The 27927-nt window shown below is 41.1% G+C and overlaps 1 protein-coding gene across 3 annotated transcripts in view; it reads left to right on the top strand.

Moving 5' to 3' along the window:
* LOC124787351 (methionine synthase reductase-like) overlaps positions 1-27927 on the top strand; it is a 90498-nt gene that overhangs the window by 27713 nt on the left and 34858 nt on the right. For all 3 annotated transcript variants that reach the window (XR_007015970.1, XM_047254333.1, XM_047254334.1), the window contains exons 3-7: positions 5109-5351; positions 15080-15451; positions 21007-21109; positions 21197-21305; positions 21395-21491. Coding sequence is in view for 2 of the 3 variants with exons in the window: in XM_047254333.1 (XP_047110289.1) it covers positions 5109-5351; positions 15080-15451; positions 21007-21109; positions 21197-21305; positions 21395-21491 (924 nt within the window). In the remaining variant the exon portion in view is untranslated. The remainder of the gene's footprint in view (positions 1-5108; positions 5352-15079; positions 15452-21006; positions 21110-21196; positions 21306-21394; positions 21492-27927) is intronic.

Here is a 27927-nt window from a genome sequence, read left to right as displayed (position 1 = left end):
ATACATATTCAACAATCGGTAAAACAATACATTAAGTTTAACAATTTCCTTTTTGCAACACCAATGGTGGAAGGCTCACAATAACTTGTAAAATCTTTCAGAGGAAATTACATAATAACCTTTCAAGAGCAGAAGGAGATAATGTTTGGACTTGAATGAAACTCTGAGAACATGTTTCCAGGGCTGAAGGCCCACAACTAATGTTGCCAAATTAAAAATATAAAATACAGCTAAATTACAACAACATTATCACTGCCAAAGGAATAATCAAGAGAACGGCACTCAGAACTCTCCAGTGGATCGGACTGCTCTCGTTCACTTAGGTGAGACAGGTGGTGAGTCCAACTACACTTAATACGTGCGAACCCAACCAAGGGACAGTCACGAACCGACTGACCAACCACTTGCTTGCCACGACGGAGTAAACGAGAAATAAAGGCCCCAAAAAGATACAAGTATCACTATCCTCAAACGAACACGTATGTCAACTGAGCTGCCCAAACTACACACCATGTTGGGAAGCAACAGGTGGGGAAAAGACACTGCCTAAAAATTATGTTAGTGGCCAGGGCAGGTAACTGGAACACTAAAGGCCACAAGGCAGAAAATTCCGCTGGTGCTCTCGAATTGTAGTCAATCGATATAGTTAATTGCACCGCATGGCGGCTAAATTTCAGCAATAGAAACACTTGGTGTTGCTCACAGGAAAACTTCCCCAGCAGAAAACCACACCAACATGGATGGACATGGTTGGGGTAGTTGAAAGCACTACTCAACTATGACGTCCTGGGTAGGTGAACCACGAAGCTCTTAGCAATCGGACAGCTCCACACATGCTCCGACACTGCGCAGGGATTGGCAGCAGACCCAGCCGATTGCACCGCGTGGAGATAACTTCCCTGGTCCGCAGCAACTGAGTGACTCCTCTCAGAATGCCGACAACATGTGTAATAGTTGTCAGTGGAAATAACGCCAAGTACACGCACAACCTGACAAACACTTGCACGAAGACCTGAACGATACCCAACAGTAACTAAGCACACACGAAGCCACATCAAGAGTAGATGCGCGCGAGCGCGCAAACACACACACACACACACACACACACACACACACACACAGAGCCAACAGCCAACTGATGAATGATCGGCAAGGACCGTGGCCCGGCTCAAGTGATGCGTTGCGGCCATGCTCAGGCAAGCCATGTAGGGGCAGACCTCACTTCTCCAACCCGACTGCACTAGTGCCGCATTGCAACTCCCCGACTGGCAGGTCCGGACTGCGCTCCAGACGCATTCCAACTGACTGGCAGCCCAAACTCAAGGCGACTCGAACTCGCTATCCGAACTCCCTTATGACAGACAACGACCAGGAAGTAATAGCAGTCCAGCAAAGATACTATGAGAGGGGATATATCAATACGCGCTGCTAACACCGCTCACAGTCAGGCTAAGCAGCAACTCGGTGACAGTAGTTATTTAAATTAACGAGGTGAAGTGGAAGTACGTTAAAAACAGGGTGTAAAATACATGATGGTGGGAACACGAGCCACACATGGCTCAACCTCCCCTCTCAAACAAGAACCTGGGGGTGATACCCAAAACAACTAACTAGCAGCTTCTAAAAAGGCACAAGGCACTGGCCTTGAAAGGCTGCAAGCAAAACACTTGGTCAGACCAACTACTGCTGAGGAAACACGCCGACTGCCTACCCGACATCCCTGCCCCGGGAAGTGATTGACGTAAGTCTGGCAAGACAACCAATTCACAGCCATTGCTAAGCCAGCAACGAAAATAGCGAGATACCTACTTGGACTTCAACAATGCAGAGGAAACATGCCCCAGGCAACCCAACATCCCCACACAGTAGAAGGCCCCGAGCTAAGCCTCACAAGATGATGAAAGTTGAAGGGACTATTCGAAGCTGACAACCAAAGAGCTACCAGAACTTTAAGACCAGAAGGTAATGTCTGAACTTAATGGATTATCATTGCCCGCACTCAATCCAGCTGACTGTCAGCAGGTTGAGTTCCCTCTAGAAGCCAAATAGTGACTTCAAGACCTTTAATAGTTGTACTGAATTGCCGCTCTTGTCTCTGCGACCACTGCTGACGTGACGTCAGCCGGCTGCAGCATGGCAGTGTGCAAACGTGCTACCAATTCTGGAGCACTGCCCTCAGTCGGTTGGTGGGTTATTGCCAACCTGTAAACAAGATGGGCTTCTTAGCAGGCCGATCCCCGGACTCTGTCTGACTGCCATTATCGTAATACCTGAAAGAATACAAGCCAAACAATATGATGCCACAGGCACAATATGAACAAGAGTGATACTGACTGCAACTAATTTGATAAGCACAAGTGTAACCACGCTCTGCTACTAGTGAAATGCCTGCTAAATCATGCAGGGATAACAGGTAATTCAGGTTGTGTAAAGGGCCAAGGGACAAGGGAGTTGCGGTCGGATTCATTTCACAATTGGTATTTATTATCATTTAGTTCACAAATACACTTATGAAAGAATTAAATTTGCTTCATGGCTGAAGGCCTCCAAACAGATGCTTTAGAATAAGTTCAATTTTGAAAAGACATGATGCACAATTAAATTTACGAATAAGATAAATCGTATACATATATGAGATCAACATGCGCAGTGGCTTAAGGTCACTGGATTAAATCTTCAAAAATTCCAAATATACTATGATTATTGCCGAAGGCAGAAGGCCACAATGTTTTAAGATGCTAACAGGGCTCATGGCCCACGAGGTGCACAGAAAGAGATAAACAAACACTATAAGGTGACTGATGGCCTCAAAGTTAAATTCTGCAATTAAATAAATATATATATATTTTCAACAATCGGTAAAACAATACATTAAATTTAAAAATTTCCTTTTTGCAACACCAATGGCGGAAGGCCCACAATAACTTGTAAAATCCTTCAGAGGAAATTTCAATAACCTTTCAAGAGCAGAAGGAGATAAACATTTGGACGTGAATGAAACTCCAAGAACATGTTTCCAGGGCTGAAGCCCCACAACTAACCTTGCCAAATTAAAAATGTAAAATACAGTTAAATTACGACAACATTAAGACTGGCAAAAGGATGATTAGGAGAACGGCACTCAGAACTCTCCAGTGCATCGGTCTGCCCTCGTCCACTTAGGCGAGGCAGGTGGTGAGTCCAACTACACTAAATTCATGCGAACGCAACCAAGGGACAGTCACGAACTGACCGACCAACCACTTGCTTGCCACGACAGAGTAAATGAGAATTCAAGGCCCCAAAAAGATAAAAGTATCACTACCTTAAACAAATGCGTATGTGAACTGAGCTGCCCAAACTACCACACCATGTCGGGCAGCAACAACAGGTGAGGAAAAGACACTGCCTAAAAATTAGGTTAGCGGCAAGGGCAGGTAACCGGAACACTAACGGCCTCAAGGCAGAAAATTCCTGGTGCTACCGAATTGTAGTGAACCAATATAGTTAATTGCACCACTTGGCAGCTAAATTTCAGCAATAGAATCACTCGGTCTTGCTCACAGAAAAACCTCCCCAACAGCGAACTACCAAAACGAACCGCCACAACATGGATGGACGTAGCTGGGGTAGTTGAAACCACTACTCAACTTTGACGTCCTGGGTCGATGAACCACAAAGCTCGTAGAGATCGGGCAGCTTCACACACGCTCCGACCATGCGCAGGGACCGGCAGCAGACCCAGCTGACTGCACCGCGCGAGGATAACTTCCCTGGTCCGCAGCAACCGAGTGACTCCTCTAATAATGCCGACAACATGTATAATAGTCGTCAGTGGAAATAACGCCAAGTACACACACAACCTGACAAACACTTGCAAGAAGACCTGAACGATACCCAACAGTAGCTAAGTACGCATGAAGACACATCGGGTGTCAATTGCACATACACACAGCCGACTCGTGAACGATTGGTGAGCCTTAGGACAACCGACCGACAATCCACCAAGACCGTGGCCCGGCTCAAGTGATACGTGGCGGCCATGGTCGGGCCAGTCTTGTCGGTGCAGACCTCACTGCTCCATCCCGACTGCACCAGTGCCACTTTGCAACTCCCCAACTGGCAGGTCCGGAATGTGCTCCAGACGCGTTCCATCTGACTGACGGCCCGAACTCGTGGCAACGCGAACTCACTATCCGAACTCCCTTATGACAGACAACGACCGGGAAGTAATAGCAGTCCAGCAAAGATACTACGAGAGGGGATATATCGATACGCACTGTTAATGCCACTCACGGTCAGACAAAGCAACAACTCAGTGACAGTAGTAATTTAATTAATGTATTGAGGTGGAAGTACGTTAAAAACAGGGTGTAAAATACATGACGGCGGGAACATGAGCCACACACGGTTCAGTTAAAGGTGCTAAAGGTGATGTCTTTAGATACGACTGAAACTTCTTTGGAGCTGAGGGTTTTGATGGAAAGGTTAACAACAGTGTTATGGAAATGTTTCAGCTGTGGATTTGGTGTGGAGTTTTTGGGGATATGTTATTTTGGAAACTTAGCTAAGCAGGGTTTAGATGCTATGAGGGGTGTATGAGGAGGAACACTGTGGGTTGGAGGTTGGAAAGTGGTTCACTGAGGTAGCAGTAGGATGACAGCAGGTTGGATAATTATGGAGGTGGTGTCTGGAAAGCTCCTCCTGGTGCTGGAGAGTGAGGGATGTATTCAGATGCTTGTATTTTCTTTCTTATATTAGATGTGTATTGAAATCTTGCTGCATAACCACCTGATAACTGCCATAAAAAAATAACTAAAATTAATGCAGATAGTCATTTGTTCCTAAAAAGATATTTAGGATGTGCATAGTGTGTAAGATGTTTATGGGACAATCCTAAAGTCAATTTCAGCATAATGCTGAAAGTACATTTTTATCAGAATAATTTTCAGCATAAAAACAATGTGAGACCTGAGTTGGACAGTTTTGCCTTGAAAATGACAGTGGTCGTCAACGATGTCGCCCTGCTCCAATCCCATAAGTTGTCATACGAACATATTAACAACAGCCCGGGACAAGTCACTATTATTTCATGCCATTTACTGTAGTTTCTTTTTTTTTGTTTACAGGAAGAAAATATGTCTTGGCATCCAGGGGATACAATAGGAGTAATTCCACAAAATCCAGTGGAGGAAGTAGAGGAGCTGTTGGAATTGTTGGGTGTTAGAGACAAAGCAAATATCCCAGCAAAAATATTTGTTAGAACTGACTCTCTGGAAAAGAATTTTGTTGTACCACCATATTTACCATCAGTTTCAACACTGAAACACATTTTCTGTACATGTTTAGATATACGAAGCCTACCCAAAAAGGTAAGTTAAACAGTTCTTTAATATTTACATTCACTCACATAATGTATATGCACATTATAACTTTTATTGTCTTATAACCCCTCCCCTTTTCTCCTTTTCTCTCTGTATTTCTGTTTGTCCCAAAATGAGTTCTAAGAACAACTGTGGTCTAGTGGTGGGGTCTTTGATTAGTAATCAAAACATTCTTGATCCTGGTTTTGAACCCCATCACCACTTAAATTGTGAATAAAAATCATCAGCAATGGTGGCTGAAGATTTCCACGTTAAGAAGTCATCCCATTCAGCTGATGGCCTTGGCTAAGAGGGTGGAGAAGTGGACAGAGGTTCAGGGCACTCTTGCCTGTGGAGTGGGAAACTAAGGGCAGAAGAATCAGATGATCAACAGCATGAGGATCAGAAGGCAACGGAAATGACAGCATTAAAAACACATATATGTGATCTGTAATTCAGGAAGTGTCATGATGATCTCTCCATTGGCAAAAGATTCTGGACTTGTCTCCCATTCCAGTCTCCAGGAGGTGACTGTGAGAAAAAGATTGAATAACCAATGAAAGGATAACGTTCTACAAGATGTGGGATGTGGAATGTCAGAAATTTGAAGGTGATAGGAAACTAGAAAATCTGCAAAGGGAGATGTTAAGGCTCAGTCTAGATATAGTAGGGGTCAATGAAGTGGAATAGAAAGAAGACAAGGAATTCTGGTGAGACGAATATAGGGTAATATCAAAAGCAGCAGAAAATGATATAATGAGAGTAGAATTCATTACGAATGGGAAGATAGGACAGAGAGTGAGTTACTGTGAAAAATTCAGTGATAGGGTTGTTCTCATCAGTATCAACAGCAAACAATCACCGACAACGATATTCCAAGTATGCATTCTGTCATAGTAAGCTGAAGGTGATGAGATAGAGAAAGTATGTGAGGGAGACAAAAATATAATAGTCGTTGGGGGACTGGAATGCGGTTGTAGGGGAAGGAGTAGAAGAAAGGGTTATGGGAGGATATGGGTTTGGTGCTAGGAATGAGAGAGGAGAAAGCCTAATTGAGTTCTGCATAAAATTTCAGCTAGTAATAGTGAATATTCTGTTCAAGAATCACAAGAGAAGGAGGTGTACATGGAAAAGGCCAGGAGATATGGGAAGATTTCAGTTGGATTACAATCCTGGTCAGGCAGAGATTCCAAAATCAGATACCGAGTTGTAAGGTGTGCACAGGAGCAGATATGGACTCAGATTACAATTTAACATTGATGAAGGGTAACCTGAAGTTTGAGACTAATTAGGAAGAATCAAGGCGCAAAGAAGTGGGATAAGGAAGTACTAAGGAGTGAAGAGCTATGTTTGAAATTCTCTAAAGCTATAGACGCTGTGATAGGGAATAGCTCAGCAGGCAGTTCAGTTGAAGAGGAATTGACTTCTCTAAATATGTCAAACGCAGAAGTTGGAAAGAACAACATAAGTATAAATAAGGTAACTGCAAACCAACCATGGGTAACAGAAGAAATACTTCAGTTCATCAATAAGAGAAGGAAGTACAAAAATGTTCAGAGAAATTCAGGAATACAGAAGAAATAAAAGTCATTTAGGAATGAATAAATCAGAATTGCAGGGAAGCTAAAGCAAAATGGTTGCATGAAAAATGTGAAGAAATCAAAAAATAAAAGACTGTTAGGACTGACTCAGCATGTAGAAAAGTCAAAACAGCCTTCAGTGAAGTTAAACGCAAGGGTGGTGACATTAAGAGTGCAAGGGGAACTCCACTGCGAAGTGCAGAGGAGAGAGCAGATAGGCGGAAAGAGTATGTTGAAGGCCATATGAGGGGGAGGACTTGTCTGACGACATGATAGAAGAAGAAGCAGGAGTAGATATGGAAGAGATGGGGGATGTGGTATTAGAATCAGAATTTTAAAGAGCTTTGGAAGACTTATGATGAAGTTAGGAGGCAGAAGGGATGGATAACATTCCATCAGAATTTCTAAAATCATTGGGTAAGCGGCAACAAAATGGTTATTCACGTTTGTGTGTAGAATGTGTGAATCTATTGATATACTATCAGACTTTTTGGAAAACATCATCCACACAGTTCGTGCAACAGCTGACAAGTGCGAGAATTCTCACAGTCAGCTTAATAGCTGATGCATTCAAGCTGCTGCCAATAATAATAATAAACTAATATACAGAACAATGGAAAAGAAAATTGAGGATGTGTTAGATGACCATCAGTTTGGCTCTAGTAAAGGTAAAGGCACAAGAGAGGCAATTCTGACATTGTGATTGATAATGACCTGGAAAAAGTGTTTGAGATGTCAAATTCTGCAAGATGTTTGAAATTCTGAGAAAAATAGGGATAAGATATAGAGAAAGATGGGTAATATACAATATGTACAAGAGCCAAGACAGAACAACAAAAGTGGAAGACCAAGAACAAAGTGCTCAGATTAAAAAGGATGTAAGGTGGGGATGAAGTCTTTCACACCCTACTGTTCAAACCATACATTGAAGAAGCAGTGACAGAAATAAATGAAAGGTTCAAGACTGGGATTAAAAGCCAAAGTGAAAGGATATTGTTGTTAAGATTGGCTGATGATATTGCTGTCCTCAGTGAAAGTGAAGAAAAATAAATTACAGAATCTGTTGAATAGAATGAACAGTCCATGGGTACAGAATATGGACTGAAAGTAAACAGAAGAAAGACAAAAAGTAATGAGAATTAGCAGAAATGAGAACAGTAAGAAACAACATTAGGATTGGTGGTCACGAAGCAGATGAATTTAAGGAATTCTGCTACCTAGGTGGCAAAGTAACCCATGATGTATGGAACAAGGAGGACATAACAAGCAAACTAGCCATGACATAAAGGGAATTCCTGGCCAAGAGAAGTGTACTAGTATCAAACATAGTCCTTGATTTGCTGAAGAAATTTCTAAGAACGTACATTTGGAGCACAGCATTATATGACAGTGAAACATGGACTGTGGGAAAACAGGAACAGAAGAGAATCAAAGCATATGAGATGTGGTGCTGCAGAAGAACGTTGAAGATTAGGTGCACTGATAAGGTATGCAATGAGGAGGTTCTCCGCAAAATCAGTGAGGAAAAGAAGGTATGGAAAATGAAAAGAGGAAGGGATTGGGTGGTAGGATGTCTTTAACTTCCATGGTACTAAAGAGAGCTGTAGATGGTTAAACTTGTGGAGGAAGACAGAGATTGCAATACATCCAACAAATAATTGTGGACGTAGGTTGCAAGTGCTTCTCTGAGATGAAGAGGTTGGCAGTGGATAGGAATTGAACAAGCACTTTTGCTATTTTAGTCAGAAAGTAATTGTTTTGAGCTCCATATTGTGCAGGAAATTTTGTCTCCTTTGTGCATGCTATGAGAGCAACAGTGGATGCAACGTATCTGCAAGGCATGGGTGACGGGCACCTGGATCCTGCGCGTGGTGACAGCAGCTCATCGGGAAAGTTGTTCCGAGAGAATGCCGTCACAGCTCGGAGATTAGCTGTGGACCGCAGAACCTTGCTGTGCAAGACAGTGGTCATGAGTCATTTGTCAACGGAACCTCATAGAAGATGGACAGAGCTACATAAGAAAGGCCTATTTTTGTTGTAAGCATTATTAAAGCTCTGGTTTCATAAAATCTAATATGGAATGTAATAACTGAGGTAAAATACATGCACAATAAAGAAGCAGCAAGTGAATTTATATTGTAGTGACTAGTGTTTGACATTTCCAGCTGACGTGGACTTGGCATCTTCAAGGACGGAGTCTACTGCCTCAAGATAGAGCAACACGATCCAGTCAAAACGGTTAATAGAGATAAGAAACAGTGTGTTACATTCCAACCTTTCATTATTCATGAGGTCAAAACTTCAGTGTCTCAAGTCTTGACACCAGAGACACATTCCTCACGTGCCAGTTGCACTTTGATCTTAACTTTGGCCACGTTGATAGAAAACAATCATTATATGAGTAAAGCAGCTATTGTGCCATCAAAACTGTGAAGAAAACATTGAGATGTCTTGCCGAGCTGATATCGGTCCCCGTGTCTAGTATTTTTTCTTGTGATGCTATGCAAATGCAATCAGTCAGTGATGTGAGGGATAGTTGTGGCCCGACTAATAAATATATAAGAGGAGGGAAAAACAGACATCCCTCAAGGGCTCCTTAATTAATTGACAAAGGAAGTCTCTTGAGAGAAAGGTACTAGAGAAAAAAGAAGAGAAGAAGATATTAACACTTGTTTTACAATTTTGTCCTAAAAAAGACAATTGTGTAACTGTATGTGTGTTTCCAAGTGACATTTTGAATAGCGACCTCAAATATACATTGTTGAATTGCATTAACACATTGTGAATACTGCAGTTACACTGTTTTAAAGTTTGCATCAGTCTTCGAACAGTACGAGGCTCAAATACATCATTCTGTGGAATGTGTTCGTGTAGAGCTCAGATATTTTGCAGGAGAGGGAAGTGTCTGCATGTGTGCTTGTCTGTCATGTCACCTCTCAGTCTGTTACTCGAGATGCAACATGAATTGCATCCGATTGCTTCAGGTAAGAAACTGCTTTGACATTTGTCAGCAGTCGCTATTCTGGAGATTTCTAATATTTCACTAAAGGTTCATAGGGTAAAATGGACTTTAAAGAGGAAACAGTAAGACTAAAGAAAGCTGCAGTTGTACAGTGGACTGCTCAGTTGTGTGAGCTCAGACTGTATGCGTGGTACAGTGTTTGAGACCCGCCAGTTGCAGGAATGGCAGCAACATGGTGTGTGGTTTGGCATTGCCAGCACAATATACTTCGTCGGTGCGAGTGTGCTGGCAGCAGTCTGTTGGCCATTGGCTGCGGCTTTAGCTCACTGGATGCAGGAAGTAAGCAGGCCACAACATATGAAACAGTTGCTAGCAAAGTGAAATACTGCACCTAGGAGAAATCGGTGTATCTAAAAGAACATTTAATGTATTGTTTTCCATCCAAATAGAAGTAGTTTTTTGAGTAAAAAAGGAGTAATATCTATACAGCATAAATACAGGGAAATGGAAGGGCAGTGGAATAATAAAACATGTGTTCCCCTTACTTGCACATTACTTGACAACTATTGAAACTGAACATATAAAGCTGAACGAATATGAGTGAATAGCGTGCTATTGTAAGACTAATAAAGAAAAAGGGTGGGTGGCTGTATATGCGTGGATCACTGTATAGTCTCATAGTTAGGAGAGTAAATACCGTGTAGAACAGTTTTTAAATCTGTGCAACAATTGTTGTTCAGGAAACACCATAACCTATTGTATTAACAGTTCACATGTAATTGGCAGGGTAAACTGTTTGGGACCAGACAGTTTTACAGTTTGTCGAAACAGCCTTGCTGTGTCTCATTTACATGGAATCCGTGTACATTTATTAAAATTTGTTGCTGTTATCTATTGTCATTGAAAGAGCAGTCTTTGAAAATGACACTGTACTACTGACATATTGACTGTCTATTCTCTTAAAAGCTCCAATTCCTACTCAACACATGCAACAGTCTCTCAGGAAGTCTGCACTGGATGGAAAAATCTGGGCAACCACAAGCCAAAACACCAACAGCGACCCTCTCTGGCATCAACCAAGCCGACTTCTGATTTAAGTCCAAACCTGTGCACCCAACATCAGATGCTGTAGTGTCTTCATGAATGGCTCAATGTGAGAAAACCAGTACAAATGAGACAAATCTAGAGTTCCGTGGCACGCCTAAGAATAGAACTGGCACGGAATGTGGTACCTAGGTCCCATAAAAATTTATACCTCATCTAGAGATGAAGCCAAACGCTGTAAAATTTTAAGTAGAGACAGTCATCAGTGTCGTCAGTCAACAGAGTACTTTTGTGTTGCTTATTATGCCAACATGGTCTACACCTGGTCTCAGATTGTTGAGTTAGAATGATTAGCAGGTCTCTATTGAAGGTTCTTTTCAATTGGGATGACATACAGAAAGTAATGTGGAGTTCCATTGGTAGTGTTGTCATTGTGACACAGAACGTGTGTGGCCTCAGTGCATTTAGAGTTCCCAAAAGTGTAAACCTGTTATTACTGTAATTACGCCATATATTTGAGAAGCTATTCAGCTGCACCTCATTTCTTTCAAGTGTAACCAAAGTGCGACCGCATTTGTTGTGGACTTTGGAAATATTAAATTTTTTATCAACCTGTCATGTGGAAAAATAATTGAAGGCTGCTGCCAGTTCCCAAATATTAAGTGATTCCTGCCCTTTGCTGCACCCTGCGGACTCATTTATGAAGTTGACGATTCAGGTATTTATTCACTGCTCGCTTTGGATGGGGAAAATGGGGCATTCTGTGATTGCACTGTTAATTTCCCCTTCTGTCTGGTACTGTGAGCATCTAGCCATTATCAACTCTTCTTACCATATTCCCATTGTGCTCACCAATGGCATTTAAATTGACAGTGTGATAGTAAATAGTACACATAGGCAACAGTGTACTTTGATGCCTGTATGCAGTGAGCCATTTTCCCAGTTTGAGGTAGCACCCTGCCTGGCAATGTATACAGCTAGAATCTACCAGTTTTAGCACTAGTGGTCCCCTGCACAGCAGAGGGATGGAAAAGGGTCGGACACCTCTTTCCGTACGCATCCAGGTACTGACTGAGGAAGAGGGAATTTATTCACAGATCTTTTTGTCTTTTTTTAAAAGGAAACTTTAATTGTGTAAAATTTCTGTTAGTGAGCAACCCAAAGCCTTTAATCAAATGGTGCAGGCAGAAAGCCATTTTACCTGTGAAGATGTGAAAATGGTAGCCATTATTTTAGGAAGTGATTACCAAATTTGGCACAGGCTGAGAAGAAAAAAAATGCATCACAAATGTGCCATCCCTATCCCATCTTAAAGTGGACTCAGACCCACTTGTAATATCGAATTTGTATCTCGGTTATGAGCTGGTCCACCCATTCCAAATGTTCCCAGCTGCTACCACCCAAGTAGTGCCCTTCTCCGAGCAGCCAAACGGCAGCTGAGGTCACTCGGGATGTGTCCTGTCGACCAATCCCTTTTTTTAGTCAAGTTGTGGCATATCTTTTCTTGATTCTAAACCACCTCGTTAGTTAGTTAGTCTGTTAATCTGATCTTCAGCATTCTCTTCACCTGTAGCACCACATTTCAAAAGCTTCTATTCTGTTCTCAGCTATACTGTTTTTTTCCTTTCTTATGTAAGTAATTCATGTAAGTATCATGCAAGAATGATTTCCTAAACTGAAAGTCACCTCTGTGAGCACCTCCTTCTTTTGAATTCGAATTATTAAATTATTTTTGAAGACCATATTTTTTTAAATGTATATTACATAATAATATGATGTGGCTCTTTGTAGGCAGCAGGTCGTGGGCAGAGTTAGCCGATTCAGTTCAGCCCACCTGTGGCTTGCAGCTGCCCAGACCTGCTGCTTCCCCACCTAGCACTCTGTCTGCCTGACCGACCCCCCCCCCCCCCCTTTCTCTCGTTCCCCTGTGTCCCATCTGCACCCTCACCTCAGCTCAAAGTGGCAAGGTCTTTGTGATAAAGCACACCTCTCTGTCCCCACGTCACAGTGTCCCACTCGTGTGAGCCACCCTCAACTTACTGCATATAAAATCAATGAACTTGTCTATTGTTGACACTTCATTTTAATCATATTTATTTTATTAAACAATGGAAACCCCAGGTAGGAATACCAACAATGTAGGAAAAGACAGATTGCTGCGTACTGTAAAGAAGGTACGTCAGGTTGCAGACGGGCACAACTAAAGACACTCACATATAGCTTTCAGCCATAGCCTTTGTCAGTAAAAGAGACACATGCACATACGAACGCGCACGCACGCGCACACGCACGCACACACACACACACACACACACACACACGCACGCACACACACACACACACACACACACACACACACACACACACACACACGCTAACTCCAACATCACTTCTGTTCTGGAGGTTGCAGATGCATTAAAGATGTACATCTTAATAAAATTTACTTACATTCTTACCTTCCATTGTATTTACTCGAATCTAAGCCGCACTTTTTTTCCGGTTTTTGTAATCCAAAAAACCGCCCTGCAGCTTAGAATTGAGTGCAAAGTAAGCGGAAGTTCTGAAAAATACTGGCAAGTGCCGCCACAACTAACTTCTGCTGTCAAATATATGTAGTGCTACACAGGCATGCTTTGCAGGCACAAAGATAAATACTGGTGCCAAAACCTCTGCGTCAGTAAATAAATTTAAAAAAAAAAGGTGGAAGATGAGCTTTTTTTTCCGCCTCAGTTTTCGACCACTGCATTTTCATACATTATCCAACGAAGTAAATACAAATTCCGTATTGTTAATCTTCGAATGTAGCAGCATTTCAATGTACTACAAAAATCCGACTGGCAAGACTGTTTGGGATGTTTGTCAATATGGCCGACTCTACGTTCTGAATTTTTTCCTACCTATGAGAAGAGATGGTTGCTAATATGAACTTTTATGAATTGTGAATCACATGCAGTATTCTCTTCACTATAAGTATAATAAAAATATAAACATTTTGCCATGTATTCTTTTGTGTTTGCTGCTATCTCATTTAAATCCTGTCTGCCTAATAAACTACGAAACTAGAGTGAGACAACAGCAAACGCGGAAGAATATACATATCATGTCATGTTTATATTCGTATTATTCTTATGCCTATTAGTGATACAGTCAGAAATGAAGCAGGGCAATTGACTAGATTTTTAAATCTAAGATGACTCTTATTTCTGTGCAGAATGTAATGTACTAAAGAGGTGTCTGCAAAGATTTTCAAACGGAGAAAAATTTTTGCTAAACTCTCATTCAGAACATCATCTATCATACGCAGTTTATTATTCGGTTCTTGTTGATCATTATCAAAGAAAGCAGCAGTGTAAGTGACAACAAATAGCAGTCTCTTGCCATTGTTTCGCTAATGAGACGATTCCTCTCTTTTTTTTTTTTAATTGTAAGCGGCGGTAGCGTGCACAAAAGCAAGCCATGCCGCGAGCGGCGACAGGCTGTAAACACTCATTATCAGAATGCGACAAACAATGCGTGACACAGTACAGTAATGCATTGTCAGCTTAGAGTGATGTAAACACCTATAACAAAGAGAACGGCACTTATCAGATCAAAGAAAAATAAGCAAAAAATTCAAACCAGACGAAGCACGTGAAAAAGGAAGGGTACCTGTAGAAATACGGACGGAGTGCCTGATGCATAGCAATGGCTACCTGGTAAAGCTTAACTGCTAAGCTTACGACTCGAACCAAACTACTGCAGCTGTATCGTCATTCATTCGACCTAAATTGTGTCTCATATTACAAAGGACCAACTTTGTTTCGATTTGGAGGTTCGGCCTAAAACTTTTCTCTCCCCTTGAATTTCGAGTCTCAAATTTCAGGTGCGGCTTAGATTCGGGAAAATTTTTTTTCCTTGATTTCGAGTCTCATTTTTCAGGTGCAGCTTAGATTCGAGTGCAGCTTAGATTCGAGTAAATATGGTACTAAAATAAACAACAGTTTTAGTTATAATTGACTACAGGATTAAAAATGTGACAGACTGCCTCATTCTTACTACTTCTCTTTATACATTAAAATCACACAAGATAGGTTCCTATTACACTTGAATTACACAGTTACACACTTTTCACATTGATCTGGTATCACCGTTCATTTTATTCGACCCAACAGGTCCTGCTCAGAGTGTTGGCGGGGCACGCCTCCCTGCCGGAGGAACACCTCCGGCTGGAGCAGCTGTGCAGCCGGCAGGGCACGCGCGACTACGACGCCTGCATTGTGGGGACGGGGGCCACCCTGCTGACACTACTTCGTGCGTTTCCGTCGTGTCGGCCCCCGGTCACCCGTGTCCTCCAGCTCCTGCCGCGCCTCACTCCGAGGCCGTACTCGCTCGCCTGCTCGGAGGCTCCCCCGCGTGTGGTGTTCAGCGTCATTCCTCACGGCCTGTGCACCAACTGGCTGAGAAGTCGACTAGAAATATTTTGCGACCTGAGTAAAAGGCTCTCGGCTGTGGAACTCAAAGACAGTGTGGAACGGGATGTTCGGGTAAATAATTTTGAATAAAATCTGTGATTGTGTTATATCAGTTCACATTGTCATAGGTAAACTAGAGTCAAAACATAAAATCTGTTTTTTACCTCACAAACTATTATCTACTTCCTCCAATTGGCATTCTGTTTAGTGGACCTTAAATTCTTAGCAGCTAAATGATGAATATGTCTTAGCTTCCCAAGACGTGACTCTCATCTACTGCTTTGGAAAATACCACCAGAATTCCATCCACTTCCACCCAGTGTTTGACATCTGTGAGATGATGATAATATTTTCACACAACAAACTGGAATTGTTGGTGGAAAATAATATCCATCATTTGTATAGTACAAGAAATAAAGATAATTTTATGATTCTCATTTTTCCGTTAAAACTACATGCCGAAGACTCCCTAAATTATGGAAAAAATCTTCAACAGACTAAAACATAAGGACATTCTGGACACGAAGTCATGTTACTGGAAAAATACTACACTATACTCTGATGTAGATATAGTGTTACTCAGTGGAAGCGTTCGTGACAGGTGAACTGATAATTTGAGTCTGGTGTCATAATTAATAGCCTTGTTACGTAAGCATATTTAGGGAAAAAATTAAGTTTCACACCAGTGAATTATATTGCTAATTTCTGATGAGTCTCGTGTTCCCTTTTCAGGTAAGTAATTAGTGCGTGTTTCGAGATGGATAGATCATTATTCACAGTTGGTCTCCATAGTATGAAGAGTGTCGGTCCAACCTTGGGTGCTGTTGCACCTGTTGTTCAGGTAACATCCAAAATATAGTACACAGACAGAAGAGTAAGAGAGATATAATAACATTTATTCCCATCTCTTTGTGTATATGTGTGTATCTCGATTACAGTGTAAAAAAACCCTCTCGAGAAAGCTGTGAAATTATGAGAGAGAACTGTAGGCCAGTACTACTTTTGACATGTCATGACTGCCAACATACACAAGGCCAGTATTACTTTTGAAATGTCACTGCTGCCAACATACATGTGCCTAGTCCTATCGCTCAGAACTGAAAATGGGGCGGCTGGGGGCACATTACAGAGAATGGGAGGTCAGACGTAAAAAAATTCGTAAATACTGTGCCAGTTTCAGTCCAGACATGATGAAAAGTTTGGGTTAAGAGCAACAGAAATGAAACGAAAAAGCATAGCAGACTATCAGGGGCCTAGTACCATTGGGTGGGGGAATCCAAGTAGCCAGAGCTGTGTAACAAACACTTGTGTCGCTGAACATATTCTGTTCAGCAGCTGTATACTTGGTGTCCCAATGCAGATAGTTCCTGTATGTCCATTTTTACTCTCATGCAGTTTTGTGGCAGTCATACCTATATAAAAACCTGTACAGTGGCCACGAGATAGTTTGCCACTTTCTCCTGTCAGAATTCTGATCTCCTTCAAGCATTAGTTTCCCCAAATCTCTCCCTTTGTTGTTGCATGAAGAGCATTGCCTATTATTGTATCGGTATACATATAACTTATCATTATGCATATAATAACAACAGTCGACTCAACTCCTCTGTCTCTGTATTGCAACAGTTACAATGCTGAGTGGTCAGCATGACGGAATGTCATGCCTAATGGCCCGGGTTTGACTCCTTGCTGGGTCGGAGATTTTCTCCACTCAGGGACTGGGTGTTGTGTTGTCCTCATCATCATCATTTCATCCCCATCAACACGCAGGTAGCCTAAGTGGCGTCAACTCGAAAGACTTGCACCAGGCGAACGGTCTACCCGACGGGAGGCTCTAGCCACACAACATTTATTTATTGAAAGAAATTCTGAAGGATGTTTTTCGACACGCACCATTAAATGTTGTGCTCACTCCAAATGCAAAAATTATCCGAAATCTGTTGCTATGAAAAGTTTACAGAAGCTATGTAAACAACAACACCAGACCTGGCCAATACATTTTACAGAAACATTGACAGGCTCTACAGCCCTGCAGTTTCTGGTGCAAAGCTATATTCAAAAGACAAACTGGCTGTTGTCTTCTGTCTCAGGTTCTTCAGCCAATATTTCTTTGAGCATCAAACAAACATCGATCGAAGAACGCGTGATGGAAACCAACAGCCAGTCTGTCAATAAGTGGCCACAAAAGTCTTAACAATTTTGTATATTTGAAAGAGTCTGCTGTTATTAATATAGCAAAAAGATTCCATAATTTGAAAGCATTCCATCTGACGATTTTTTTGGAGCATATTCATCATTCCATTGACACCTTGTTAACTGTTTGAGACATGATGAGAAGTCTGATAAAGTGCAACTTCTACTCTGTGAAAAGCTTAAATACAATGAATTTGGAAGACCTGATTTATCTGCAATTTGAGCACCTGTCAATAGTGTGGAAGTGGAGAGGTACTTCTCAATATACTATTTAGTTCTAAGTGACAGAAAGAGATGAGTGAAGCCAGACACTATTGAAACAGCTTCAGTGATTGCATTGAATAGATAAACATTTGTATATAGGCCTACATGAATGAGAACTAGCGTTATGGTGTTGTGTTAAAGAAAGATAATAATAATAATAATAATAATAACAACCCTGTGAATAGTGAAAAAGAAAAAGTTACTTTGTATGTACACATTTGGGATATACACTACTGGCCATTAAAATTGCTACACCACGATGATGACTACAGACACTAAATTTAACTGACAGGAAGAAGAAGCTGTGATATGCAAATGATTAGCTTTTCAGAGCATTCACGCAAGGTTGGCGCCGGTGGCGACACCTACAACGTGCTGACATGAGAAAGTTTCCATACACAAACACTAGTTGACGGGCATTGTCCAGTGAAACGTTGTTGTGATATCTCGTATAAGGGGGAGAAATGCGTACCACCACGTTTCCGACTTTGATAAAGGTTGGATTGTAGCCTATTGTGATTGCGGTTTATCGTATCGCGACATTGCTGCTTGCGTTGGTCGAGATCCAATGACTCTTAGCAGAATATGGAATCGGTGGGTTCAGGAGGGTAATACGGAAGGCCGTGCTGGATCCCAATGGCCTTGTATCACTAGCAGTCAAGAAGACAGGCATCTTATCCGCATGGCTGTAACGGATCGTGCAGCCACGTCTCGATCCCTGAGTCAACAGATGGGGATGTTTGCAAGACAACAACCATCTGCACAAACAGTTCGATGACGTTTGCAGCAGCATGGACTATCAGCTCAGAAATCATGGCTGCGGTTACCCTTGATACTGCATCACAGACAAGAGCACCTGTGATGGTGTATTCAACGGCGAATGTGGGTGCAAGAATGGCAAAACGTCATTTTTTCGGATAAATCCAGGTTCTGTTTACTGCATCATGATGGTCGCATCCATAATTGGCGACATCGCGGTGAATGCACTTTGGAAGCGTGTATTCGTCATTGCCATACTGGTGTATCACCCGGCGTGATGGTATGGGGTGCCATTGGTTACACATCTTGGTCACCTTTTGTTCGCATTGAACAGTGGTCATTACATTTCAGATGGGTTACGACCCGTGGCTCTACCCTTCATTTGATCCCTGCGAAACCCTACGTTTCAACCAGATTATGCACAACCGCATGTTGCAGGTCCTGTACGGACCTTTTTGGATACAGAAAATGTTCGACTGCTGCCCTGGCCAGCACATTCTCCAGATCTCTCACCAACTGAAAACATCTGGTCAATGGTGGCTGAGCAACTGGCTCGTCACAATATGCCAGTCACTACTCTTGATGAACTATGGTATCGTGTTGAAGATGCATGGGCAGCTGTACCTGTACATGCCATTCAAGCTCTGTTTGACTCAATGCCCAGGCATATCAAGGCCGTTATTACGGCCAGAGGTGGTTGTTCTGGGTACTGATTTCTCAGGATCCATGCACCCAAATTGCTTGAAAATGTAATCACATGTCAGTTGTAGTATAATATATTTGTCCAATGAATACCCGTTTATCATCTGAATTTTCTTCTTGGTGTAGAAATTTTAATGGCCAGTAGTGTATACACACACATGAAAAGCAGAAATGCTAAATAGAAATATTAAAATTCTAAACTTTCAAATTTTGTTTGCTAATTTCACATAGCTCTAGTCATAAAATCCTTTGTGATGAATAGTGGCCTGGATAACAATGATGTTTAGTTTCAATATGGGGTAATAATTCTGTGTGATTTAAAATTGTCTACCATATATTTATTGATTTCCTGGTGCATGCTTGTGTTTGCTGTATTCCTCACCAAAATGTTTTATGTAAAAAAATAAATGACACACACCTCACAGTTCTTTAAAGCATTCTCTCTACAGTCGAGTTTTGTAAAATATGTAATAATCTATATTTCTTGTCTTCAATATATCATTCTTCTCGTAAAAGTAGAATAATGTTTGTAAATCCTCTAGATGGGAGACCAGTGCTGAGGTAGGTAGTGTAATAAATAATAATTGATATTACTAAAAAGAAAGATGATGAAACTTACCAAACAAAAGCGCTGGCAGGTCGATAGACACACAAACAAACACAAACATACACACAAAATTCTAGCTTTCGCAACCAATGGTTGCCTCGTCAGGAAAGAGGGAAGGAGAAGGAAAGACAAAAGGATATGGGTTTTAAAGGAGAGGGTAAGGAGTCATTCCAATCCCGGGAGCGGAAAGACTTACCTTAGGGGGAAAAAAGGACAGGTATACACTAGCACACGCACACATATCCATCCACACATACACAGACACAAGCAGACATTTGTAAAGGCCTTTACAAATGTCTGCTTGTGTCTGTGTATGTGTGGATGGATATGTGTGCGTGTGCTAGTGTATACCTGTCCTTTTTTCCCCCTAAGGTAAGTCTTTCCGCTCCCGGGATTGGAATGACTCCTTACCCTCTCCCTTAAAACCCATATCCTTTTGTCTTTCCTTCTCCTTCCCTCTTTCCTGACGAGGCAACCATTGGTTGCGAAAGCTAGAATTTTGTGTGTATGTTTGTGTTTGTTTGTGTGTCTATCGACCTGCCAGCGCTTTTGTTTGGTAAGTTTCATCATCTTTCTTTTTAGATATATTTTTCCCACGTGGAATGTTTCCCTCTATTATATTCATATAATTGATATTACAATATATTTTGTGCGATGTCCTTTAGAAATGAGATAAGATAAGCTTACAATATAGTCACAATTATGAAGAAACCTGCACGACATCAAAGAATGGGGGCTTTATCTTGGTCATGTGGTTTAGACACGGAAAAAAGATCAGTTAGTTCAAAATTTGTCTGATTAATCATAATTGGTTTATCACTGCTGTTATAGTATACCACTAAATTATGCATTTATCAAATTTCCCAAGTTGTCACTACAGTTGAGTTTTGCAAAGTATGTAGTATATCAATATTTCTTGTCTTCAATATGTCCTCCTTGCAGTAGTGTGTGTGTGTGTGTGTGTGTGTGTGTGTGTGTGTGAGAGAGAGAGAGAGAGAGAGAGAGAGAGAGAGAGAGAGAGAGAGAGAGAGAGAGATTGTTAAAATTATTCAAAATCGTAACTACTCTTTAATGTTGTGAAAGTAACAGCTATATTCTTTATTAGATTCCAGTGTATTTTAGGAAGGCGAGCAATTTTCGCATGCCTCATTGTCATGAGAAACCACTGATACTTATTGGTCCTGGAACTGGAATTGCTCCATTTATTGGTAAGTTAAATATGTTTAATTCATCTTTAAAGTTTTTTGATCTTTTGTACAACTAAAAAAATCAATTTTGCTTATTTATTTTTACAGGGTTTCTCCAACAAAGAGAAACGGAACAGTTAAAGTTTCAAAATAAGAAACTCGGCACAATCTGGCTATTTTTTGGTTGTCGCTATTCTTCACGAGATTTTATTTATAGGTATGTGCAAATAAAAAATTCTGGAGGTTCTAGTGCAGTTTAAAGACCAGGAGGAGCATATTTATTAATGCTCTGTTTTAAACTTTCAGGTCAGTACTTCAGCAGTTTGTGGAGAAACAGATCCTGTCACGCTTATTTGTTTCGTTTTCCCGTGAAAGTGATGAAACTAGTCCAAAATATGTTCAGGTAAATGCAGATGTTCTTAGTCGAGAACCTTGCTGCTGCTGTACTTGTAAGTTTGCACCACAAATGAAGAATCGCTTTCTGCTGTACCCCAGTGAAGAATCATATTTATTTTAACATCACATCTCACAAAAGAGAAGCTCCTGCTTGCAGTTGTCACAAATAGAATAGCTACAGGAGAGACAAGAAGCCTGAAAGCCACAAAGACTCAACACAAGTCTTGCTGGACAGCTGAGTGGATATGAGGACGTGGTGAAGAACCTCTTGTAAATCTCTGCCAGCTACATACCTTTTTTTTCTTTTTAAATGATTTCAGGGACAGACGAACAAGGTGAAGAATAATAGGGGTCAGTCTTTTAGCTTTAGAGGCATTGACTTTGCATTCCCATGTTTGTGATGCTGCCTTTATTTTCAGTTGAATTGTAGATGATTTTCTCTATTTCCCTCCTTGAGCACACACTGATACCAGTACAGTTGATACCCCAGCCCATCCCCCATCTTGAGTTCACGCAAGACAAATATATGACTCTAGTATACATTTATTTATGACTGTATTTGGACCTGTTTTGACTTTTGCATTGTCTGACCAATCTTCCACTATTACACAACAATATAAGGAAAAGATAGATTGGTACTCAGTCAGGGTGTATGCGACCCGGAACAACTGGGAGATTCGGGAAAAACCGGGGAATTTTTTCATCCGGGAGAAAACCGGGAAAAACCCAGTAATTTTTTACAATTCCGGGAATTTTTCATTGTTTTAGTTTTCAGTCACATTTTTGTAGTTTTGGCTGGTAAGAACCGATAGTCTAACAAAGGATATTACTGTATCCTGCTGCAGCAGAATAATACTGCAGCAATAAAACATGAACAAGATAAAAAAAAAAACGAAAATAAAATTTCAGCTGCAAAGGAAATGCGCCACAAATAACAAAACACAGTGCTCATACAAGCGTCTGCCAACAGCAAAATGTGTCGAAGGCTTTAGGAAGACTATGCAATGCTTCATAACAACAAATTGCCGCCGATGAGCATGACGTCATAACTATTTACATTAAATTTGTTCGAGCAGTTGCAAGTGGGCTCACGCACATGCGCAATTGAATCCCGCTTCTGGCTACAAGTTTGTGGCTGTTAGCTTTTGAAACGCATCCATGTTGTGGTTTTTTAACATTTTTGAACACATTCCTTGTGTATTTCCGAATAAATCATAAGTTGATTTTTGTAGAGGTGCATCGTGTGCGTGATGTCTCTGTCAGAGGAATCCCGGTCGCATATAGAAATAAACTTTCCTGCAGTCAAAAAGGGGTCGGGGCTGTACAAGCTGAACGGAGTGAAGCTGAACAGGTGAATGCCAATCGCTGTTTGTTATGGGGTTGACTGGGTTTGCGAATGATCAGTTTTGTTATAATTACTAGCGAAATCCATAGAATTGGACTACCAGAGTGGAAATAAGTGACAAACAGGAATAACAGATAAGAAAGATCACCTATTACCTTCTTCCGATCCATATGTGGCATACAGCAAACCAGTGCTTAACAGTACTGGTTATGCTTTCTACCTGAGCCCCCATCTTACTCTGTTACTCACTCCTGTAAACGGGAACGCGCTATGCAGATCTTGGTGCGTCTCGCGTCCATCTAGAAAAGATAACCTGAAGATGCCTAAATAAGGCGAAACGCGTCGTTGAAAAATAAAAAACTAAAATTGCAACCATGACTGTTTTTAACCAATACGTATTATCTTCTCGGTTTCTCCAAGAAAATGAATTTTTGACAGAAAAGTTATCGCCAGATCGCTACACTAGGAAGGGCCAGTTGTACAGTCCCTGACTAGCAGCCACTTAAGTTCAGTTCTGGGAGTAGCAAGGGAAACGCGTTGTACGAACACGTAATAAAGCCTAACTGGAGAATAAAAGCAGGATAACTACCGTATTTACTCGAATCTAAGCCGCACCTGAAAAATAAGACTCGAAATCAAGGAAAAAAAAAATTCCCGAATCTAAGCCGCACCTGAAATTTGAGACTTGAAATTCGAGGGGGGAGAAAAAAATTAGGCCGCATCTCCAAATCGAAACAAAGTTGGTCCACTGTAATATGAGACACAATTTAGGTCGAATGAGTGACGATACAGCTATAGTAGTTTGGTTCGAGTCGTAAGCTTAGCAGTTACGCTCTACCAGGTAGCCACTGCTATGCGTCAGGCGCTCTGTCCGTATTTATACGGGTACCCTTCCTTTTTCGTGTACTTCGTCTGGTTTGAACTGATTGCTTATTTTTCTTTCATCTGATAAGACCCATTCTCTTTGTTATAGGTGTTTACGTCACTCTAAAATGAAACTGCATTATTTTAATCTGTCATGCATTGTTTGTCGCATTCCGATAATGAATGTTTACGACCTGTCGCTGCTCGCGGCATGGCTTGCTCTTGTGCGCGCTACTGCCGCTTACAATAAAAAAAAAAAGAGAGAAATTGTCCCACTAGCGAAACAATGGCAAGAGACTGCTATTTGTTGTTACTTACACTGCTGCTTTCTTTGATAAAGATCAACAAGGAGCAAATAATAGACTGCGTATGACAGAAGATGCTCACAACGAGAGTTTATCGAAAATTTTTCTGCGTTTGAAAATCTTTGCAGACGCCTCTTTAGTAGATTACATTCTGTACAGAAATTAGAGTCATCTTAGATTTACAATTCTAGTCAATTGCCGTGCTTCATTTCTGACTGTGTCACTGTAAGGCATAAGAATAATACGAATATAAACATGACATGATATGTTTATTCTTCCGCGTTTGCTGTTGTCTCACTAGTTCCGTAGTTTATTAGGCAGACAGGATTTAAATGAGATAGCAGCAAACACGAAAGAATACATGGCAAAATGTTTATATTCGTATTATTCTTATGGTGAAGAGAATACCGCATGTGATTCACAATTCATGACAGTTTCTATCAGCAACCATCTCTTCTCATAGGTAGGTAGGAAAAAAATCAGAACATAGAGTTCGCCATATTGACAAACATCCCAAACAGTCTAGCCAGTCGGATTTTAGTAGTACTTTGAAATGCTGCTACATTCGAAGATGAACAATACGGAATTTGAATTTATTTTGTTGGATAATGTATAAAAATGCAGTGGTCGAAACTTGGGGCGGAGAAAAAAGCTCGTCTTCCACCCTTTTTTTAAATTTATTTACTGACGCAGAGGTTTTGGCGCAAATATTTATCTTTGTGCCTGCAAAGCATGCCTGTGTAGCACTACATATATTCGACGGCAGAAGTTAGTTGTGGCGGCACCTACCAATATTTTTCAGAATTTCCGCTTACTTTGCACTTGATTCTAAGCCGCAGGCGGTTTTAGGATTACAAAAACTGGAAAAAAAAGTGCGGCTTAGATTCGAGTAAATACGGTAAATCGGTGATTGTGGCAGGGTTGGTGAAGTTAACAGAGAATGAGTCTTGACACTGACAGGAATAGTTACAAAATTAGTAATAACAAAATTGTTTGTTAGAAAGAGGAAGGAGAAGAAATGGGGACATCACACAAATTATGGAAGAACGTGACGATTCCAAATTTACACAGAAATTTTGTACTACTACTTTTCGATCTCATGCTTGAGAAGCTGGAGCATATGAATGAAATGTGAAGCTATTTCCTAAATAAAGTTTTTTGCCTTTTGCAGGCCTAATAGGCACTTATATTACGTTCTGATTTTTTTCCTACCTACCTATTAGAAGAGATGGTTGCCGATAGGCTTGTGTCTGTATATGTGTGGATGGATATGTGTGTGTGTGCGAGTGTATACCCGTCCTTTTTTCCCCCTAAGGTAAGTCTTTCCGCTCCCGGGATTGGAATGACTCCTTACCCTCTCCCTTAAAACCCACTTCCTTTCGTCTTTCCCTCTCCTTCCCTCTTTCCTGATGAGGCAACAGTTTGTTGCGAAAGCTAGAATTTTGTGTGTATGTATGTGTCTGTCTGTGTTTCTATCGACCTGCCAGCGCTTTCGTATGGTAAGTCACATCATCTTTGTTTTTAAATATATTTTTCCCGTGTGGAATGTTTCCCTCTATTATATTGAATATTGAATAAAGAACACGGCTTCTTGATTTGTGTACCCTTACCTCCTGTCAACAATATTCCTTAAAAAAGAGTCGGTCAACTCTAACGATGAAATTTTAGTCTTGTAGAGGAGAGCATTTCCACAGCCAGAATTCTACGTGCTTGTATTTTTGTTTGTTCAATTGTATATGTGCTCCTAATTCAATAAATTTTGCCCTGCAGCTCAGATACTGTCAAACCATTTGTGTTCTGATCGCACATGACTGTCTCAGGAGCAGCAATATGCTGCTTATTTATGTAATCAGCATCAGTGAAGTCCCACAAACACCTATGCAAAGCATATATATCCAAAAAGTGAACATTATTTTCTGGTCCCCACTTCATAATTCAGTTTATCCACACACTATGAACACATGTAGCCTCAAAACTCTTGTAACTAGTGTCGCTGAAGTTGGAACACACCAAAAGTGTGTAATTTCACCAACGAGTCGGACAAACACGCGGCGAGCATTTGCAGTGGCCAGTAGTGCAGTTGCCTGCAATCTAGTGTCTTGTAAACTAGGCTTTACTTTCAAAGTAAATTTCCTTTTGCATAAGATGAACTATGTACAATGTATCTTAAAGCGTAACACTAGGAAAACAGCAACATTAAATGTGAAAGCTTAGCTCTTGCAGCTTATTAATCTGTAGGTAGTGGAGAGTGGGTATGGTAATTACGACCATAAATAATCACTTGCACTTCCGTCAATTACTATGAATACTTTTACTCTCGCAGCATGTACACAATACGTGTAGTATAGAGTGTGTTCTGCAGAGAACTGATCTGGCAAAGTTACGATTGTTCTCGCTGCGGTTGGGTAGTGATATTATTGGGAGATGAGCCAGTGGTTCTATGTCCCCACAAATCTTAGAGACCAATATTGTATGTGGAAGCATTGCTTTTCTTGTAGCAACACTATGTATATTAATTTAAACCATTAACTCTTCTAATTTGTGTGTTCGCGCTACTTAACAGTGGTTGCAATTGGCTGACTACATCACATATCCTATACTCTGAATATCCGCTGTCATCGGCTGACGATATCATGTGACATGAGCTGTGATGCTTACAAGAGCGCATTTCAATCTCAGTTTCAATGCTTTGGAAAGTAACATGCGGTATTTGGTGGAATTCGCAATTATACTTTTGTAATACGAAAATATGCAGCATACATGTTGCTACACATCTAAGATCTTTCCAAAATGTGTTCTCCTATTCCCCCCCCCCCCCCCCCCCCCCAATTTCGTTTTCTAAAGTACTGGGAAATTCCACGCTGGTGTATAAAACCATAGCCATTCAAAGGATTGACAGCTTTTACAGTTCCGAAGGAAAGTATACTGTCACTTAACATAACATGGAGAAAGTGTATTTTTACCCAGAAGAAAATGTATTTTTAACTGGGAAATCTGGGAATAATATGGGATTTTTTTTTCCTTGTCCATGTATACACACTGTCAGTGTTAAGATGACATATTGAGTGGCAGACAGGAACAACGAAAAGACATTTCAGTCAAAGTCTTCTTCAGAGAAGAAAACATGCATCTATTCATTCATTCATTCATTCATTCAGTCATTCAAGCACAGGTCATGAACACGATTGTCATCTCTGGCAGCTTGGATCGGAATGCAACTGTCACATAGGGGCTTGTGGGGAAATGACACAGGAAATATGTTTGTAGACTAGCTTGGAGACTAGGTCCAGGGGATAGTGCGTATCTATGAAGGCTTGGTGAGACCTTTAGCATACTGGGAAAGGGAGTTCTTGTCACTGCAGATATGCCATCCCTAGATGGCAAGGCTGTATGGGAGGGTTTTTTTTGGAGAGGAAGAGATGCCACTAATCAAAATGTAGGTACTGTTTGTGGGTTTGTTGTGGACAGATCATGAAGATATCATCAGGGGTTTGGAGTTTTGGGAGACTAGGATGGTCTCCTCTAAGTGGCCCATGAAAGGTTGGCATAGAAGGGTGTCGTGTGGGTGTCACAGATTTGTTTGCATATCTGCCTTTCAAAGGAAAAGTAGTTGTGGGTGAATGATAGAGTTAGTAATGTGTATGAAGAATGAAGTAGTGGGTTTGGAGGACGTTGGGAAAGGTAGTGTTCAATAGCAGTAAGATTGTGAGGATGATGGTTGTTGGTTTACAAGGAGGTGGCATCAACAGTGACCAGTACAGATCCAGGAGGTAAAGTGGTGGGGATGGAGGAGAATGGGTGAAGGAAGTGATTAGTATCTTTGGCATTATGGGCAGTTGGTTGGAGGTGTTGGTCAATGAGTGTTGAAATTCTTTCAGTGTGGGCACAGTAATCAGTTACATTGGGTCACCCAGGATTGTTGGGTTTAT

The sequence above is a fragment of the Schistocerca piceifrons genome, chromosome 1, assembly GCF_021461385.2.
Source record: "Schistocerca piceifrons isolate TAMUIC-IGC-003096 chromosome 1, iqSchPice1.1, whole genome shotgun sequence".
NCBI lineage: Eukaryota > Metazoa > Arthropoda > Insecta > Orthoptera > Acrididae > Schistocerca > Schistocerca piceifrons.
Note: the sequence above shows the minus strand (reverse complement) of the source record. Positions and strands in the feature narration are given on the sequence as shown.